The sequence below is a fragment of the Rousettus aegyptiacus genome, unplaced genomic scaffold, assembly GCF_014176215.1.
Source record: "Rousettus aegyptiacus isolate mRouAeg1 unplaced genomic scaffold, mRouAeg1.p scaffold_m13_p_14, whole genome shotgun sequence".
Lineage (NCBI taxonomy): Eukaryota > Metazoa > Chordata > Mammalia > Chiroptera > Pteropodidae > Rousettus > Rousettus aegyptiacus.
Genome location: NW_023416289.1, coordinates 46,718,115 through 46,736,124, shown reverse-complemented (window position 1 = coordinate 46,736,124; position 18,010 = coordinate 46,718,115). Strand labels below are relative to the sequence as shown.

Here is an 18,010-nt window from a genome sequence, read left to right as displayed (position 1 = left end):
TCGCCAGGTGATGGAGCTCGCTGCCCACGTGCTTCCGCAGACCCCCTCCCTCCACACAGACCCGGGCCCCCTCCACGAGGGACACCGGCTCTCTCCACACGAGACCCGGGCTTCTGGGGCCCCCCGACACCCCCTCATCACCCTCACCCCTCCTCCCCCAGCCCTCCACCCCCAGACCCTGGAGGGCCCCCAGCATCCTGACCCTGACCCCTGGCTTGGTTCCCCCTCTCCCGGAGCAGCTCCCTCGGGCGCTCTCCTCCCCCCACCCTTACCTACAGCACCACCACCACGTCACGACCCCTTAGGCACAGAGGACAGGGGCACCATGTCACTGGACTGCCACCGCGTTCCAAAGACAATTTTCAAAACCCTTGGCATCTCTAAACACCAGATGAATAGTAGTAAAAACTGAATAATCCTAAATTCCATTCCTTCGTTCGTTTCCTTCATCCAACGGACATGCACGAGGGGCTCTGTTGTGCCCAGCGGGGAGCCGCGTCTGATGATGGCAGAGGGGAGGGCTTGTTGTTCCCTGGGGGTCTCCCTCCCCATCCACTGCATCTGATGTGCAGGAGACCCCCGCCTTCCATGGGTTTGCAGTGTCACCCTGAGCAGGACTGCCCCTCCCCAAGCCTCCTGGTAAGCAGGGACTACTGAGGTCCCAGCAGGGAGAGCAAACATGTCCCATTTCCTGGAAAACCCTATGCGTGTGGGGAGCCCTCTTTCCCCTCATCGGATCAGAGGACAGTCGAGTTAATCACACTCCAGGGTTCACGTCTCGGCTGAGCCCGGCCCTCATCGCATTGATTTATTTCCACCTGTCATTCCCAGCCCTGGTCTCCTCCCTCCCCACAGACACTGGCCCAAATGGCCCCAAATGCCACGCACCCTCGGAAAATGTGTCGTCACACTGCATTGCCTCCGATTTACCCTAAATCATCATTTCACAAATCACAGCCTCCTTACTTCCACTTGCCAATGACTCCTTTACTGGGCACCTACTATGTGCCAGGCACTGGTCTATTTATCAGGCACCTACTATGCCCCAAGCATTGTTCTAGGTGCTGGGCATGGAGCTGTTAACAAGCCAGACAAAACTAAATGCTTTCCCACGACAGAGTGGACATTCCAGTAGGAGATGACGGACAAGAGACGATAAACGATTTAAAAGTAGAGAGTCCCCATGAGTGATGAGGTTGGTAGACCGGGGCTGGGCGGCAGGCCCGCATGTGCCTGAGCCAGCTCACACCAGTCCAGAGAGCTGACTGGAAAATTCTCATGAATTTTGAGAGTGGGTTACTAAACACGGTCATTATTAAAAACCAAATCATGTACACACACAACGAAACAAGGCGTATTAAACACAAAGTTAGTAAGTATTCAAAACTCACCAATTCCTTTTTTTTTAAGAATTTAAAAAAAAATTTTTTTATGGTGACATTGGTCAACAAAAGGCAGAAAGTTTTGGCTGCACACTTTAACAGTAAGGCATATATATATATTTACACCGTGTGTTTGGTTTCCTAATTATTTTTACAACCACCTACATTTCGATGACGTTATTTATGTGTATCGCATCCCACCTGTCACATGTCATTTCTTTCCAGCTCCGTGCCCAGTGGTGTCACACCGGTCAGTCACTATCAGCCCAAGGAGTAGTATTTGCCACAGAAAGTGGCAAAGGCTGCAGATCAAGGGCTTTCTGTTTGTTAATTTCTCTCATCACCCAGAGAGCTGTCAAACATTTACCAGCGCATGGCCGGACAGCCCTGCCTGGGGACAAGCTGGTATGTCTCCTCCGAGGTCCGAGGTCCATGTGGGAGCTGCAGAGTTCAGCGTCCGGACATGGCAGGTCTGGGCCTTTCTGGGAAACGGAAGCAGTGTTTTCTGTTGGGGTGACGCGGACATGCTGTGTAGCTTCAGAAGTCAGGCCCCCTGTGCGATGGGGGACACAGCCCACGCCGTCATTCCTGGCCTGCGTTCCTTCCCTCAAGCAGAGAAGAAATGAAGGTTGCTTTTGTCCGATTTCCAGCCCACGCTCCCGGCTGTGGTGGTTGCACTCCGGGTTTTATTGCTTCTTGGATGCATGCCCCTTTCACGGTGTTAGGGTTTCTGAAAGTCGGGGGCATCTACCAACTAACCGATGGTGTTTTAGCCTCATATGATAATTTAATCAAACGTTCCTTTTTCTTTATTACTGGTATACAAAAGAATAGTGCAGACACAACCCACGACATTGTGGGCAGGGGGAAGAATAGGGGTTCTAGGAAAAGTAAGCTCACAGAGTGATCTGATCATATATCCCGACTTGGGCAGGCCTGGTGGGTGGGTAGTCATGCCCCGGGCAGTCAGCTTCACAAGGGAGAGAGTTTCAAGCCGGCCTCATCCATTGTTCTTGTGCGTCTAAGGCAAACACACCTTTGAAACGCCAGGAGCAACGCCCTGCAGGCGCGACCACCCTCCAGAGAGCAGAGGTTCCTTAACCATCCTGTAACATGAGCCCCTTGCTTTCTCCCACCTTCCCGTCATCTTCCCCACGTCCCCTCCTTAATTTCAAATGCGCAGGAGAAGCCGCAAAGCTAGTTACCAGAGTCAGGCATCTGTGCTCCTGTTCCCGGACAAGGCAGGGGAGGGCGGAAGTGCTTTAGAGAGCGGAGAAGGAAGCTAAGAGGAGGAACAGTTACAACCAGAGAGGGTCCCTGGAAACACAGGGCGTGAGGGCGTCCCCCTGGAGGCCCTCCCTGTTCCTGTCTAGGTTGAGGTCTCCGTCATACAAATTTTTTGACAGGCGGCATGCCCCTTACGTACCTATAGAAGGCGTCTCTGGAATATTAGCAGGTTTTTCGTCCAGGTAAGAAGGATTCCTCTCTCCCTACATCCTCAACAATGTCTGTAATTCATTTATTTATTCATTCATTCATTCGTTCATTCAGTCAGCAAATACTTACTGAATCCTGTGGTGTGCCAGGTACTATTATTCCAGCAACAAAACAGAGAAATGCCTCTGCCCATAGGTAGCTCAAGTCTAGAGGAGAGGCAGGCAAGAAATAGGTAAGTAAAACATGAAGCTTCGCAGACGGGAGTGCGTGCCAGGATTGCGGGGGAAGGGGTGAGATTTTAAGTGGCTGGTTGTGCTCTGGAAGGTTAGTTCACAGGCCTGGGCTGTCCAAGCCCTGCTGGACATTATTACAAAAACATAAGTCTGGCCCTTGCCTTGCCTGGGTTCTGGGAGACAGCCGCTAAACCCCTGGAATACCCTGTCTCTATTTACCTGGGGGCGTGACCATACCCTAATAAGGTGACTCCGGCAGAGGCCTCAGGGCATTTGATCTCTGAAGGGGCTAGAGATTAAAGTCAGTCATGAAGGCAGGTGGCTCTGCCTATGTGACCAACACCCAATAAGATGCCCAGATACCAAAGCTCATGTGGGCCACCCCAGTGGCCAGTGCTCTGTACGTGTCGTCACTGCTGGGAGAATCAGTTCCCTGAATATACGGAGTGAGGCCAGCAGGTGCTCACACCTGGTCCCTCTCGGACCCCTCTTACGTAAACCAGGAGTACAGCAGCTTTTCCGAGTCCTGTGGGTCCTTCTGCTGATCACTGAACCCGTCTTGGGGATGCCCAGGGAAGTCTTCATGGAAAAGATGATGAGGACAGAAGAAACCGTGCGGACATCCGGTTTGGAAGAGGGTTCCTGCCGTTTCATGAACAGCAGGTGCAAAACGAGAGCGTCGCGGATGGGAGCATGCCCGACAGGAGAAGAGGAGATGGCAGGCGACATCAGGGGACGGTTGGGGCCACATGGTCTAGAGCCTCATAGGCCACCACAAGGAAACTCGACTTTCACTCCGAGACGGAAGGCCGTGAATGATCTGGAGGAGTGACCTGCCCTGACTTACTTTTCAAAAGGTCACTCTGCTTGCTGTGTTGCAAAGAGAGCGTAGGTGGACAAAGACAGAGACAAGGAGACCAGGTAGGACGCTTACAAAGAGACGGTGGTGGGTGGGAGGGGCCAGGGCGGCGAGGTCGGGAGGTGTTGAGCAATGATCAGATTCTGGACCTGTTTTGAAGATAGAGCTGGTGGGGATCAGTAACGAAACGCATGCGTGGTCCGAGCAAAGGCATTCAAGAAGTGGCAGGATGGAGCGACTTGGCTAAGATGCCCGGGACGGCACGGCACGAGGGGCTCTTCGGGGACGCGAGACGGGTGGAGGACGGGGATCAGGAGGAGAACGCAGAGACGTTGAGTGGGCAGCCGGATGCTAAGTCGGGAGTTCTAGAGCCAGGTCTGGCTGTAGACGTAGGCTTGGGAGTTGTCAGCACGCGGCTGGTATTTAAAGCCATGTAGCTCGACGAGGTCACTGAGGGAGTGAGTGTAAACAGAAGAGAGGAGACGACCCGGTGCCGAGGCCTGACATGCTCCACCACGCTGACTTCGGGGACACGAGGAGCAAACAGCGCCAGACACGAGCAAGGAGCAGCGAGTGGATGATGAGGAAGACCAGGAAGGTGTAGCGTCCCAGAGGCCAAGGAAAAAAACAGGAAGCGAGTGAGCCGCTTGTGAAACACTGCTGACAACTCAAGTAAGACAAACCCTAAGGAGTTGGTTCTACAACGTGGAAGTTACTGGTGCCCCAGACAGGGGCATGGTGGGCGGAGCCGCGGGGGGAGAAAGCCCGCCTGGAGTGGGCTTGAGAGAGAACGTTCCGGAGGGGTTGCAGACCACAAGCATAGCCAGCCACCTTTTCAGAGAAGAATTGCAGTCTCAGGGGAGCAAAAATCAGGCCAGGGGAGCATGAAGGTAGAGAGGAGGGTTGGTTTGCTTTATTCTCTTAATGGAACATGGTGAGCATTGCGGGGCGTTTGTGGATTCATGGGACTGCTCACTGGGGAGAGAGAAAAAACTGTGGATGCGGGGCAAGGGAGCCGGGAAGTGCTGGCAGGAGCGACATCCTCGGGGAGACCACAGGAGGGGACGGGGACACCATCTGTCTTGGATGGAGGTGCAGGCCCTTTGTGTAGAGAAACAGGAGAGGGTGCAGGAGTGCAGAGGATGTGGGCAGACGCAGGTAGGTGGCAGGACTGACCTTTCTAGTTCCTGCTACTCTGATGAGTGAACATGGCATGCCGCGGCTGCACAAGGAAGGCGGTGACAGGGACCAACATCCCAAACACGGATGCAGCTCTGAGGAGCTCCCATCTCAGGTCTCCGTGTGCATCTCGAGTCTAGTTTCTCCCCTGGGGCATCTCTCTGCCTCTCCTGCCTTGCTCCTTTGTCCACCCCGCTTTCCACACTTCCCCTGTCCTCTCTCACCCACCCTGTCTATCTGTCTGTCTGTCTGTGGGTATTTATCCACCACCCTCCCGCCCTTCCCCGTCGTGAGTGTCGGGGCCTCCCCTCCGGGCCTGGGTGTGGGGCCGGCTCTCATCCCAGCCAGTGCTTTCTAACCAGAACTTCCAGTTCCAGCTTGACAAAGAGCCCGGTTCTGAAGCCAAGCGAGGGTGGGGCTTCCCGGAACCCAGGCTGCCTCCATCTCCCATCTCTGGCTTCATTTTTTCAGCAAGCAACTTGGTGGCCCTAGGTCCCTGCTGGAGTCTCGGCTAAACCTCTTTAATTACCTAGCCCTCCTCCATGAGGCAGGTGCTGCTGTTTTTTCCAGATGGGGATGCAAAGGCACAGAGTGACCATGTCACCTGAGCTCAAACAGTCCAGCCCTAGAGCCCTGGCCCTAAGCCACTAGGAACGCTGTCTCTTTTTCTAGTCCTGTTCTCCGAATGTGTGTGTGTGGGGCGGGGGGCCTGATCTATGAGACAGAGTGCACCTGGACTCGGTCAAGTTGGTGTGTGACTTCCGCTGTCTCCCATGGGCTCCAGCTGCCTTATGGATCAAGTGGGGGAGAGGGGAGTGGAACACACCCAGCCCTCGGGGGTCTGTGACCTCACTTTGAGGAGAGTAAGCCAGCCTGGGCCCCAGCCAATCACGCGCACTGATACCGGTGTTGACCTGCTACTCACCCTCCAGTGCCTGTCACGGCCAGCCGCCCCCACTCCAGATTCCAGCCCCTCCCAAGTGAGGGAGGCTTTTGTGGAAATGTGGACCTGAGCCACAAGAGGGCACAGGTACCCCGACTTCCCACCCATCACCTAGAATGAACTCCACTCTGTGGGAGCAGCATGAACTCTGGGTCAGGCCTTGTGACCCGGGAGGAATTCCAAGGCGGGAGGGGACTGTGGCTTTCCTGTCACCCTGAGGGGAGCTTGCAGGAGCCACGACCCGGCCCACTCCCACCCAAACTCCCGGCCCACGCGGACCACTCAGCCTCACGTCCAGGCCCCAGGATAAACACCAACGCACGACACCATCTGACACCATCTCGGCTGCATGTCAACGCCGCCTCCCCATCCAAGGCCTCGGTCCTGGCCACACCCCCGGCCCCATCCCGCAGGGCTCCGTCCTTCGAAGGCATCCTCGGGTCTCTCCCCTCTGCCGCCGGTCCTGTCCCCCAAACCAACTCCAACCCCGTCCTCGCCCCAAATTCTCCTCCCCAGATTCTTGCATTCCCACCGCCCTTGTCAGACTCACACTAAACCCAATCACAAATTCTTCTGAGTGTAGGAAAAATGGTGAAAGGGGCTGAGATAGACCCGAACCTGTGTCTTTGGTGGAAAACGAGATGGGTTTCCTGATTCTAGGGCATCTCTGCTTCTTCTCCTGTCTTCAAGCTGTTTCGCATTAAACTCTGTAAATTATAGATAGCATTGCAAATCATTCTTGTCCATAACAGTGCAGATGAGTCTGGCCAGGGGGAAGGACGATTACTTTCCCTCCCACCCATGTGGAATAAGGCAGTTTTGCTTCTATTTATAAATTTGTTTCGGCATTTCTTATCTCCGATGCGTGTGTAGTTCTTTGTCACGTCTTGCTAGCTCCATCATTTACTAATGATCCAAAATCGTGTCTCAGACATATATCTATTTCATACACGTAGGAGAGTCAAGGTTAGGTCCTTTTCTTAAAAATTCTCTTTCGCCGCTACGTTGGATCCCTACAGCCCAATGTGAACCGCCCCCAAATATGGACGGCGCCAGTCTGGATGTGAACTGATACTCTGACACTCTGTCCATCTCGACTCCTTATCCTTATTATGACGCCACTGCTCTCTCTCTTTCCAAATGTCATCTGGTCCCCATGCCTGCCTCCCTACCTTTGTCCTCTAGTCTTTAATCCTGCTCTCTCCACCCGGTAGGATTAACTCACAGCCCCACCCAACCACGGTTCCAGGAGACACCTACTCATTCCCACAAGGTGGCCTCTTCCTTCCTCGTGCCCCTCACCCCAGTTCCCAGAACTTTCCATCTCCACCTACATGCTCTTGGACTCCCTCACCCGACCTGGCCCTGCTCCAAAAAGACCGTTTATCCAAAATACTGCTTCCCCGCATCCAGCCCTGACCCCCATTCTTGCCCAAGGACGATGACTTTCAGCCCCGGGCCTAACGCTCACTTCCTGCGCTGGACAGTTAAGTGTGGCGGTCGGTGGGGGGGAGGGCGGAATGGGAGAAGGAATGTGGGCATCCCTGCATTTTTCAGAAGCGCAGGGGCCGGAGACGAGGCTGAGGGCTGGAATCTAGATGTGTTGCATTGGATGTTGGGAGATGAGCTTGAGATTAAGCTGTGGATGGTTCAGAGGGACAGGCCGGAGGGGAGGGACGTGGGCGAAAGCTCGCAGGAGGCTTGGGACGCTGTGGAGATGGCCTACCCGGAGACCATGCGCGGGGTCGGAGTGCAAATTGGAAAGTGGACCAGAAAGTGGGTTTATGATACAGGGGAGGGTCATGGGGACTCAGGGTAGATTTGGGGGAAGAAACCCTAGGCTTCCCCTTCCCTCTAGGTGGGCCCTGCAGCCTGAAAGTTAACAGTGGGTTCAAGTCAGGCTCGGGTGGAGCAGCGTCTGGTCCCGAAGCCCCGCCCCCAAGCGCAGGGCCAAGCCCACGCTGGGGGAGCCTGGAGGACAACCTGCTGAGCCATTGGAGGTGGAGAGGGGGTAGGCCTGCATCCGGGAAACGCTGAGGGCCCTGGGGGAGGGAGTTCAGGGGTTAAAAGCCATGGGTTGGGGCTGACGGTGGAGGCAGCTGGCTGGCTGCAGAAGCTCTTCCAGGCCCCTCGCCCAGGTAGGGTCTGCCTGGGGCTGGGGCTGGAGCATCGGAGGGGAGGAGCCTGGATACGGGGAGGAGGGAGAAGTGAGGAGGGAAGGGGAAAATGGGAGCACGGCTGAGTCAGGAGCACGGAGAGGGGAACCAGAGGCTCAGTCCGGGACGGAGCGGGGCGGCACTCAGGGAGACAGGGACCTAGGTTTGAGACCAGGAGTCAGCAGCAGCCCTGGGGGGAGACAGGGGCTGGAGGGGAAACCGAGGACCCAGCCCTCTGGCGGTCAGGGCTGGAGGTGCCCACCACCTTGTCCCAGCGGCGGCAAGCTGGTGCCCTTTAACTGCCCCCCACAAATCTGGGGAGAGGTGTAGATTCCTGGGTCCGAGCTCTCAGAGTGGAGATGGTGACCGGAAGTTCAGGAGCAAAGGTGGGGGGCTCAGAGATGGGGGTTCCACCGCCCTCAATACCCTCTCTACCTTCTCAGGCCCCTCATGCCCTGCCCCCACCCCAGAGCCTCCATGTGGCCCCTGGCCTCAGCGATGGCCTTCCTGACCGTGGCCTTGTCAGATGGTAAGAATGCTGGTGGGGGGGGGGGGAAGGGAGGGGGCGGAGTGGCCACGCCCAACAGTGGTAGGAGGGGCCAGGCCGCAGGGAGGGGGCCGGGACTGGGGTGCGAGGTGGGACAGCCCCCAGAGCCTCCTGCTTATCCTCCAGCGACCTGGTTTCTTGGTGGGGGCCCCACCTGCTGTCCCCGCCGACCCCAGTCCCTGGCCACATGCGTGCCCGCGACTCCCCCGCTCTCAAGGCCACCTGACCTCGCTCGTCAGGGCCATCGGGCAGATGCGAGGTCAGATCCCCATGCCGCCACCTGCCACCGCAAGCCAGGAACTCGCTCCTCTGCGCCGAGGGCCAAGGTCGTGGCTCCTGTAAAATGCAGACATACGGGTCACCTCCACAAAGGGTTGTTGCAAGCACTAAAACGAGGTAACCCTAGTCGTGGGCCGAGCCCGTGACAGATGGAAGACATGGAGAGGTAGCCGACACTACCGCTTTATTAGTGGTATCTTCTATGCCTTCTCAACCCCTTCCAGAACCTTCTAGTTCTTCCTTGAATCCTTAAGGTGAGCCCGAACCTATCAGAGTTGGTCCTCTCCTCACCTTTAAGCCCCCCTCCCTCTGGAAACCCCATTGGCGCATCATTCATTCACTCCCTTGTTCCATCAGCGACAGCTCCAAGGGCAGGCGGTGCGTGCTGCGTGCTGGGTGCTGGGTGCTGGGTGCTGAGCCAGCAGAGACGGTGCCCGGTCCTGGCACCCACAGCCTAGCGGAGACAGCTGTTGACGTTTAGGCAATTACCCTAATCATTAGTTACAACTCCAACATGAGGTGCGGGCTTCGAGGGGCCAGCAGGGGGCCAGGGGTTCCACTGGCGGCTCCCTGCTGGACAGGCCCCCAAGGGACTAGACCTGCGAGCCAAGACCCAGAGGAGGGAGGGGTCCCAGGCACTAGGCGCCCAGCACCACCCCTGACCTAAAGGCAGGGCGGCTCCTCTCCTTTGGCGAAGGTCCTGAGACTCCTGCCCTGTCTCCTGGGTGCCGCGCCCTGGGCCAAGATCTCCACATGCATTGGCTTGTGGAGTCCCCAGCAGCCACAAGAGGTGTGTGGACTATAATTACTCCAGTTTCGGAGCTGAAAAGCCTAAGACTCTCGAGGCGGCAGAGCCCTGCCCCAGCAGCACTGTTTGGGCCAGGGTCCCCTCCTGTCCCCAACTTCGAGAACAGCCGCACTAACCCCACTGCTACTGCAGGTGAGGGAGGGCCGTGAGCTGGGGACTTCCTGTCGCAGTCAGTGGTGATGGTCCCCACTTCCCGGGTGCTCTGTGTGTCTAAGATGTAGAATGTGACTAAATCCTCCCACTGCCCCATGAGAGATGAAACTGGCGTTTCCCCTGCTCCAGAGCTGAGGACCTTGAGGCTGGCGATCTGTAATGGGATCGTCCCTGCAGTCAGAAAGCAGCCCGTTCAGGCCTGGACGTTCCCCGTCCCGCTGCTGGCTGCTGTGCCTCCCCAATGTCGGGCACAGTGCCCGGCACGCATGCCCTTCGCTGGTTAAGCACCTACTGAAAGCAGCGGGGAGGGTAACTTGTCGGTGGTGGTTCCAACACTCCAGATGGGGAGGTTTTTTGTTTTTTGGTTTTTTTTAAGGCACATAAATGTAAACAAAGACAAAGGGAAGTGAATAGTGATGTAAATCTGAGAACGAATGGGAGGGCTGGGGGGCTAGGAGGGGCAATTTTAAATTTTAGGCCAGGTGGTGGGGGAGGAGGGCAGGCGTTTCTTCTCTGAGGAGGTAACATATGAGCCGAGCTCTCACATCAATAGGGACCCAGACATGTAAGCTTTAGATTCTGAGCGCCAGTCAGTAGACTATTTCTCTGTCTATCTGTCCATCATCTGTCTGTCTGTCCATCTATCATCTATCTATCTGTCTCCATCCTATATCTGACTGTCCACTATGGTGGCCCCTGGCCACTTGGGCATTTCCGAATGTGACTACCATGACTGAAGAACTGACTTTTTAAATTTCATTTTCATTGATCTTAATGTAAACAGCCACATGTGGCTGGTGGCTACCGTGCAGAACGGTGCAGGTCTGGAGAAAGAGGAAGCCAGGATCCCAGTGACTGCGAGGAGAACCGGTCTGAGGAATGGGAGGCCGGGAGGCCGGAAGGGGCTGGGTGGAGGGGACAGAGGAGGGAAGGTCAGACGACAGAGTCCAGCGAACGCCGACCTGGGAGCTTAGCCAGTGGCTGGTGTTTGCAGAGGCGCTGGGTAAACGAGTTGAGAGCAGGGACGTTGGCTGCCGAGCCAGGTGTGGCAGTTTGTCTCGCTTCTGCTTTCTGAGATCCAACCCAACCGTCCTCTCAACACAGTTACCGGAAAAGGCAGGTGCAGAGAAAGTCTGATTTCTGCTAACTGACCAGAAGCGTCCTCTTCCTGCGAGCTCTTCTTTCTGTCCTAGAGGAGGGCGTGACACTCTGAAGGACAAGGACGTTGTCACTTGTTCGCCCTGACTCATCCCCACCACATAAGAGAATAGCAACTCCCAGGGGGCAGGAAACCAATCATCCATTGCCGGTCACCTAGAGCAAGTTCTGACCCTGTCCCCAAGCCCAGCGACCACACCTCAAAGCCTCCTGCTCTCCCTGGACCCTAATTCGCTAAGATTTTCTTCTTTTCCAGGCATGTCTCAGGAGTATCCCAAGATTCTCAATGGCACCAATGGGACCCACGGTTTTCTCCCGGGCGGCTACACCTGCCCCCCACACTCTCAGCCCTGGCAAGCAGCCCTGCTCGTGCAGGGGCGGCTGCTCTGTGGGGGGGTCCTGGTCCACCCCAGATGGGTCCTCACAGCAGCGCATTGTCTGAAGCCGTACGTAGGCGCAGGGGAGCATGGGGCAGGGAGGAGAAGGAAACTGGCGTGGGGGTGGGGGTGGGGCTGGAGCTGAGGATGAGTTTGGACTTGGGTCAGGATGGGAACGGGTGAGAATGAGGTTTGGAGTGGACACGGGAGATCGGGGATGGGAACGGACTTGACATGGAGGGTCTGGCTGGGCATGGAGCTGAGATGCTTCTGGAGGCGAGCAAGAGTCTGGGGATGGAGGTGGCCTCAGGCCGTCCTCTCACCACCCCCTTCCTGCTTCCACAGCGGGTTCACAGTTCACCTGGGCAAGCACGCCCTGGGGCGCGTGGAGGCCGGGGAGCAGGCGCGGGACGTGGTCCGCCACATCCGCCACCCGCAGTACCAGAGCAGCCCCACACACCTGAACCACGACCACGACATCATGCTCCTGGAGCTGCGGTCCCCGGTCTGGCCCACCAGCCACGTGCGCGTCCTGCCACTCTCCTCCCGGGACTGCCTCCCTGCCGGCACCGCCTGCCGTGTGTCCGGCTGGGGCACCACCACCAGCCCCCAAGGTACGCAGCCACGCAGGGGCCCCAGGTCTCTCCGAGTGCGGACACCCAGCGGAGGCAGGAGGGGAGGCTGCAGGGTTTCTGCATACATCAAAATGGATTTATGTTTATGTGACATAGTACATATAATGCAATGTATCCTTTGTATAAATATAAATTTATAAAGTTACATGTCATATCTATATCCTTTATATAAATTTATAAAGTCATACATTATATATATATGTTCTAGATCATGTATATATTTATATGCCCTTTCTATAAATTTATAAATATATGTATTTACATGCTATAGTGACAGCGATAGTATATATTATATATTTGCATATTTATAAAACTATACATCACTATACAGCTGTAGGTAAATATGCAAACTATAAAAATTAGATTTATTTTCTAAATTATGTATTTTTTGATATGTTCGTACATAAGTGGTATATTTTGCATAAATCTATTTCAATACATATGTAATTTATAAAATAAATGATGTATTGATAGGTATGTATTTAGTATAGACTTAGTAAATATAACAAAATATAGACAGGTATATCCTCCGAATATAATTTAAATATGTGTGACTATGAAGTCGATTTCCATAGCGAGAGCTCTTTGTGTCACTCCCGCGGTCCCTCGCTGTCTCCTGTCCCTCGCTGTCTGCCCAGCGTGCCCCCCCCCCTTCCCACCACTCCCCACCTCCCGCACCTCTTTCTGTCTCTCCTCACGTGTCCCAGCTACAACTCTCCCCCCCCCCCACCCCATCCCTCGCTCTCCTCACCCACCTCCCGTTGTGTGTCCTCCCCCCCAGTCCCCGGCCTTGTCCTCCTCCATCGCTCCCTCCATTGTCCCGTCTTTCCTTCCGCTTTTCCCCACGCTCCCCTCCCCATACCCACATCCCCTCTCTCCCTGCATCTTCCTCTTCCCTCCTCTATCTCCTACCGACCCTCCTGGACTGCCGCCCCGCGGCCCTTCCAAATCAGATATCCTTAGACCTTCCTCTCTCTTCTCCCCAGTGACTTACCCTAAAACCTTACAATGTGCCGACATCCAGCTACGCTCAGATGAGGAGTGTCGTCAGAAATACCCGGGGAAAATCACACCCAACATGCTGTGCGCTGGCACCAAAGAGGGTGGCCAGGACTCCTGTGACGTGAGGCCATGGAGGGCTCGGGAGGGGAGGGCGGGGGGCAGGTGCCACGGGCCAAGGTGGGAAGCCAGGGTGGAGGTGGACACAGGTGCTGGAGGGGGGCGATTTGCTTCTCGCTTTGGGGGAACCAGTCTTTGTAAGGTGAGATATCCCTTAGCATGGAGGGCCAAGACCAAAGGGAATGAGCATATCCGTGGGTGGCAAATATAATTCATCTCAAGGTTTGACTGACAGCAGCTGCCCAGATCCTTGTGATGACAGGCATAAAGGTTAGGATTCTTTGGGTTGCAAGTGACAGAAATCCACCTCAAAGTACCTTGAGCCAAATGGTGGCTTTCATAAGTGAAAAGTCTAGGAGAGGCTGCTTCAGGCACAGCTGGACTCAGCTGCACACGTCATGTGTTTAGAACTCTGTCTCTCTAACTCTCAGCTCTTCTCTTCTATTTTACCTTCGTCTCAATTACTTGAAGCTCTTCTTGTGCAGTTACAAGGTGGTCCCAGCAGCTTTAGGCTTACATCCCACCCTCTGATCAACCCTGCTGGAAAGAGAGCACATGCCTTTTCCAATAGTTTACATAAACATCTCGAGCATGATTCTCACTAGACTGACTTAAGTCACGTGTCCTGGAACCATCACTCCAGCCAGAGCTGTGGGGTTGGTTCTCTGATGGACCTGAGTCCGAGTCACATGACTAACTGTGGGGGCTGGAAGGGGCGGGGATAGGCTGCACAAATTGAAAGTGGGGGGCAGGGTCATTCCCCAAATGAGAAAAAATTGGGAAGAGAAATAGATACTACACAGGCCAAAGAATCACCTACGTACGTCTCATAGAGAAGGCTTCTTAGATTGAGTTTGGGTTTGGTGGGGAAGAGCAGGATGATGGACTAAAGACGTGTGCTCATCGGTTAGTGACATCTTTCCCGGGCCCAGGGGGAGAAGTAGAAATAATCATGAGCACGTACTGACCCAGGTGTGGACACACTGCCTCAGTAGTAAGAGGGCACGAAGGAGCCAGAAAGCAGCAGCAGGTGTGAAGGGCAGGAGGTGCGAGGTGGGATTCAATGCAGGGGACCAGATGGGTATCTGAGGGGAGCTGTCAGCCCTTGAAGAGACTAATGAGGAGAAAAACAGAGACACAGAACTCTCTACACACCCCATCTCTCTCTCTCTCTCTCTCTCTCTCTCTCTCTCTCTCTCTCTCTCTCTCTCTCTCTGTCTCCCTCCCTCCCTCTCTCTCTGTCTCTGTCTCTTTCTCTGTCTTCCTCTCTGTCTCTGTCTCTGTCTCTCTCTCCCCCCTCTCCCTCTTCCTCCCTCCGTTGGTCTCACCTGTTTCTCGCTGTCTTGCCATCTCCCACTGTCTCTCCATACTCCTGTCTCTGCCTCCGCATGCGCCCCCTCCACCTTTCCGCTCTCTCCCCACAAGTCCCCGTCTCTGCCTTGGTTCAACCCCAGCAAGAACTCCTCCTCTCTCCCCCACTCAGGGTGACTCTGGGGGCCCGCTGATCTGCAACGGAACTCTCCACGGCATCGTCTCCTGGGGAGACTTCCCATGCGGGCAGCCCGACCGGCCCGGCGTCTACACCCGCGTCTCCCAGTACGTTTCATGGATCCAAGAGACAATCGAAAACAAGAGCACCCATAAGCAGAAATGGACGAAGGGCCCACAATAAAAAGCTGGGTTGACATACCTGCCTCCTTCCTCCCACTGTGCCCCACTCACTTGGCTGGCCCAGCCCCCCTCCGCCCCTCCCAGAGTGTTCCACATGACCCACGGACCCACGTTCCCATCATGTCCCATCCTAGCTGACATCCTTGTTTCAAAAGCACTCTGTGATGGCCAGCAGCGTGGGCTCCCAGACACCATTCCTGAAACAAATCCCACCTCCTGCCCCCGAATGTCCCAACCCAGACACGTTCCATGTTTCCCAAGTGTCTTAAGATAAACCCACCTCTGGCCTGGCCCAACAATATTCTGTGTTCTGTGAACGAACAGACCTTGACAAGACCCTACCCCACTTCGGGTATTTATTCACTGCTAACGTTCTAGATCCTCCTACATTTTGTACTCAGGAAAGTTCTAGACTCCCATGACATTTCATTCTGAAACTATTCTCTCATGCCCACAGTCTTCTGCCCTGAATGCGTTCTATGCCCCTCTGAATGGCTCGTCATAGCTCATGTTGGATCCTCATAATGGTTCGTTCTCACAGTTTGGGCCTCGCAAATGTCCTGCCCCTACCTACGCCCCTCATTCCGTCGCTGTCTGGCCTCTGCCAATATTCCCAGTCTCTGAATCCCCACGCCCACTACAGATCAACAACACTCTAGAGGACCCTATTGTCCATCAGCTGTCTTGTCCTGTCTCCTCCATGAACACCCTTGTTCAAGACCCCTTGTGGTTTGCTGCTGTTAGTTTTTTGGCCATGAACCCAGAACACAGTGGTCAAATGCTCAAGCCTGCTTTGAACAAGTCAGAAAACTCAACGCTTCTCTTTTCTCATCAGTTAAACAGGGCTCATAGTCTTTCCACATATTATCGTTACGAGGATAAACGATGAATGCTTGTCCCAATCGCATGGTTCCCTACGAAGTATTACCTTAGAGTGTCAGTGACCAGCTGTTTGAAGGGTGTCCAAAAGGTGTTGTATTTATTTATTTTTCTTGGCAAACATTTATTCCATGCTGATGTGTGCTGACGTCTGCTGGGTGTTGGTGAATACAATTTTGTTTGTTCAACAAATATTTTGCATCTGTCATGAGCCAGGCACTACTGTAGATACAGATTATAAACAATGAATTAAACAGACAAAATCTTCTGCCCTCGTAGAGCTTTTTTTCCCCCCCTAGGGAGACATCCGATCAAAAATATAAAGAAATAGACTGTAGGTGACAAAAAAAAAAAAAAGCAAGGCGGAAGGATAAGGAATGGGGTTGGAGGGAGTGGGCGGTTTGCTATTTTAAATATGATGGTCCAGGAAGGAGACACATTTTCACACAAGAGTCCACAATGTGTTATAACATATACCAATAATAATAATAAAAAAAAACTACAACATTGCGAACATACTAAATGTTACTGACCTGTTCACCTTAAATGGTTACTTTTACAATATGTCGATAGATAAATTTCACCTTAATTTTTTTAAAAAAGCTCTGTGATAATAAACGGCAACAGCAAAAGATACACAGTAACAAAGACAAGAGCCGAGGACACAGAGTCATACGAACAGTAGCAGAGGACACACAGTGACGAAGCCCTGAAGGGTAAGGGAACGAGGATCAAAAATGAATAAAATCAGGGCAATGACAGACAGGGGCCTCGTACAGATCACCAATTCAACTCTCTCTGTCTGAGGATTAAGAACTAGCTAAATATATTAATACATTTTAAAAAAAGCGGCTGCTTCAAAGGGCTTTTGAGAGGATTACTGCGGGAACGTGTGAAGAGCCCTGGAAACAACGCCTCGTGCTGAGTGCTGACTCAGCGGCAGCTGTCAGTGGCATTGTCGCTCTTATTGATATAATTGTCATGATGCCGTGTCTGCAGCCAGGGCAAGCTGCCTTGGGTAACAGCTGGGGATTTGGGAGAGTAAGAGGTGGCCGCCCTAATTCTTCCTGTGGAACAGAAAATAATGACATACCTGAGCCAGAGATTCTGACTGCCCACACCTTAAAGCAAGAGGGCCAGCCAGGTGGCCCAGGCTTCGAGGCTTCTCAGCTGTCCCTCGTCCCTCCCTCTCCCAGGATTTCTGAGCCAAGCCGGCTTCTCTTCTGGGTTTTGCCCAGGGGAATTTTAATAACAATGGGGACTCAGGCAGGGAGGAATTCGGTGGAGGGAGGGGTGTCAAAGGGATGGCGGGACTTTCTGACTCTGGTCCAGCACATAAAGCCCTTTTTTATTCTTCCAAGGCCCCCACCGGGGAAATGTCAGCTCCCCGTTTTTACACGGATATCGGATATCGACCCAGACTAAGAAAAGTCCTCCAGTGGGTTGAACCCAACAGGCTGATGGAGACACATTCCCATGCTTTCCCCCAAGGGACTGGTCTCTTCTCATCTGGAGGGTTCGGGCCAACCTCAGACACGGGCCCCAACTGTGGGCCTTGTATGAAGGACTGGGCTGGACTATCCAAGGTAACAGGAGTAATGGGTTCTGCTCCCCATCCCAATGTGTGTGGGGGCGGGGATTCTCCCACTCCAGCAAGCAATTCAGACATGGGCTGGGTGTCTTACAATTGAAACTTGATTCTGACCCTGCCTGGAGATAGTCAGATCCTACAGGTGAAGAGCTCTGTCCCACAAGACTGTCCACTACCCCAACCCCACTTCAGACGCCAGTCACCAGTCTGGGTGGTCACCTGTGCTTCTGACCACCAGCTGTAAATCGGAGGCTCCCGTGACTCCCTCGCCTTGGGTTTGATTAATTGCTGGAGCTCACTAGGTCACCAATTTATTATAAAAGGATCTAACTCTGGGAACGACTGGAAGGGAGAGAGGCATAGGGCCAGGGATGTGCAAGGGGAGTCGGGACTTCCAAGCCCTCTCTAGGTGCCACGTCTCCAACTGACAAAGTGTTCACTGACCCCATAGCCTCTCCTTTTGGGTTTTTATGGAAGCCCCATTGCATAGGCATGATTGATTAAGTCATTAGCCATAGGTGACTGACTTGTCCCCCAGCTCCGATCCCTTCCCCAGGCTGAAAGTTCCAACCCTCTAATCACATGCCTGTCCACCCCTGACAAC

General features: G+C 54.1%; 1 protein-coding gene across 3 annotated transcripts; it reads left to right on the top strand.

Moving 5' to 3' along the window:
• The first annotated feature begins 8,666 nt into the window (after positions 1 to 8,666).
• Positions 8,667 to 14,937, top strand: LOC107500471 (kallikrein-13). 3 transcript variants are annotated; one of them, XM_036232666.1, is made up of 5 exons: positions 8,667 to 8,718; positions 11,391 to 11,580; positions 11,857 to 11,903; positions 13,130 to 13,269; positions 14,749 to 14,937. In XM_036232666.1, the coding sequence occupies exons 1-5, from the start codon at positions 8,667 to 8,669 to the stop codon at positions 14,935 to 14,937; spliced, it is 618 nt and encodes a 205-aa protein (XP_036088559.1). The 3 variants fall into 3 exon arrangements, with proteins under 3 accessions (XP_036088559.1, XP_015981233.2, XP_036088560.1); XM_016125747.2 differs by having other exon boundaries at positions 11,857 to 12,125; positions 13,133 to 13,269; XM_036232667.1 differs by lacking the exons at positions 11,391 to 11,580; positions 11,857 to 11,903 and having other exon boundaries at positions 13,133 to 13,269.
• The last annotated feature ends 3,073 nt before the right edge of the window (positions 14,938 to 18,010 follow it).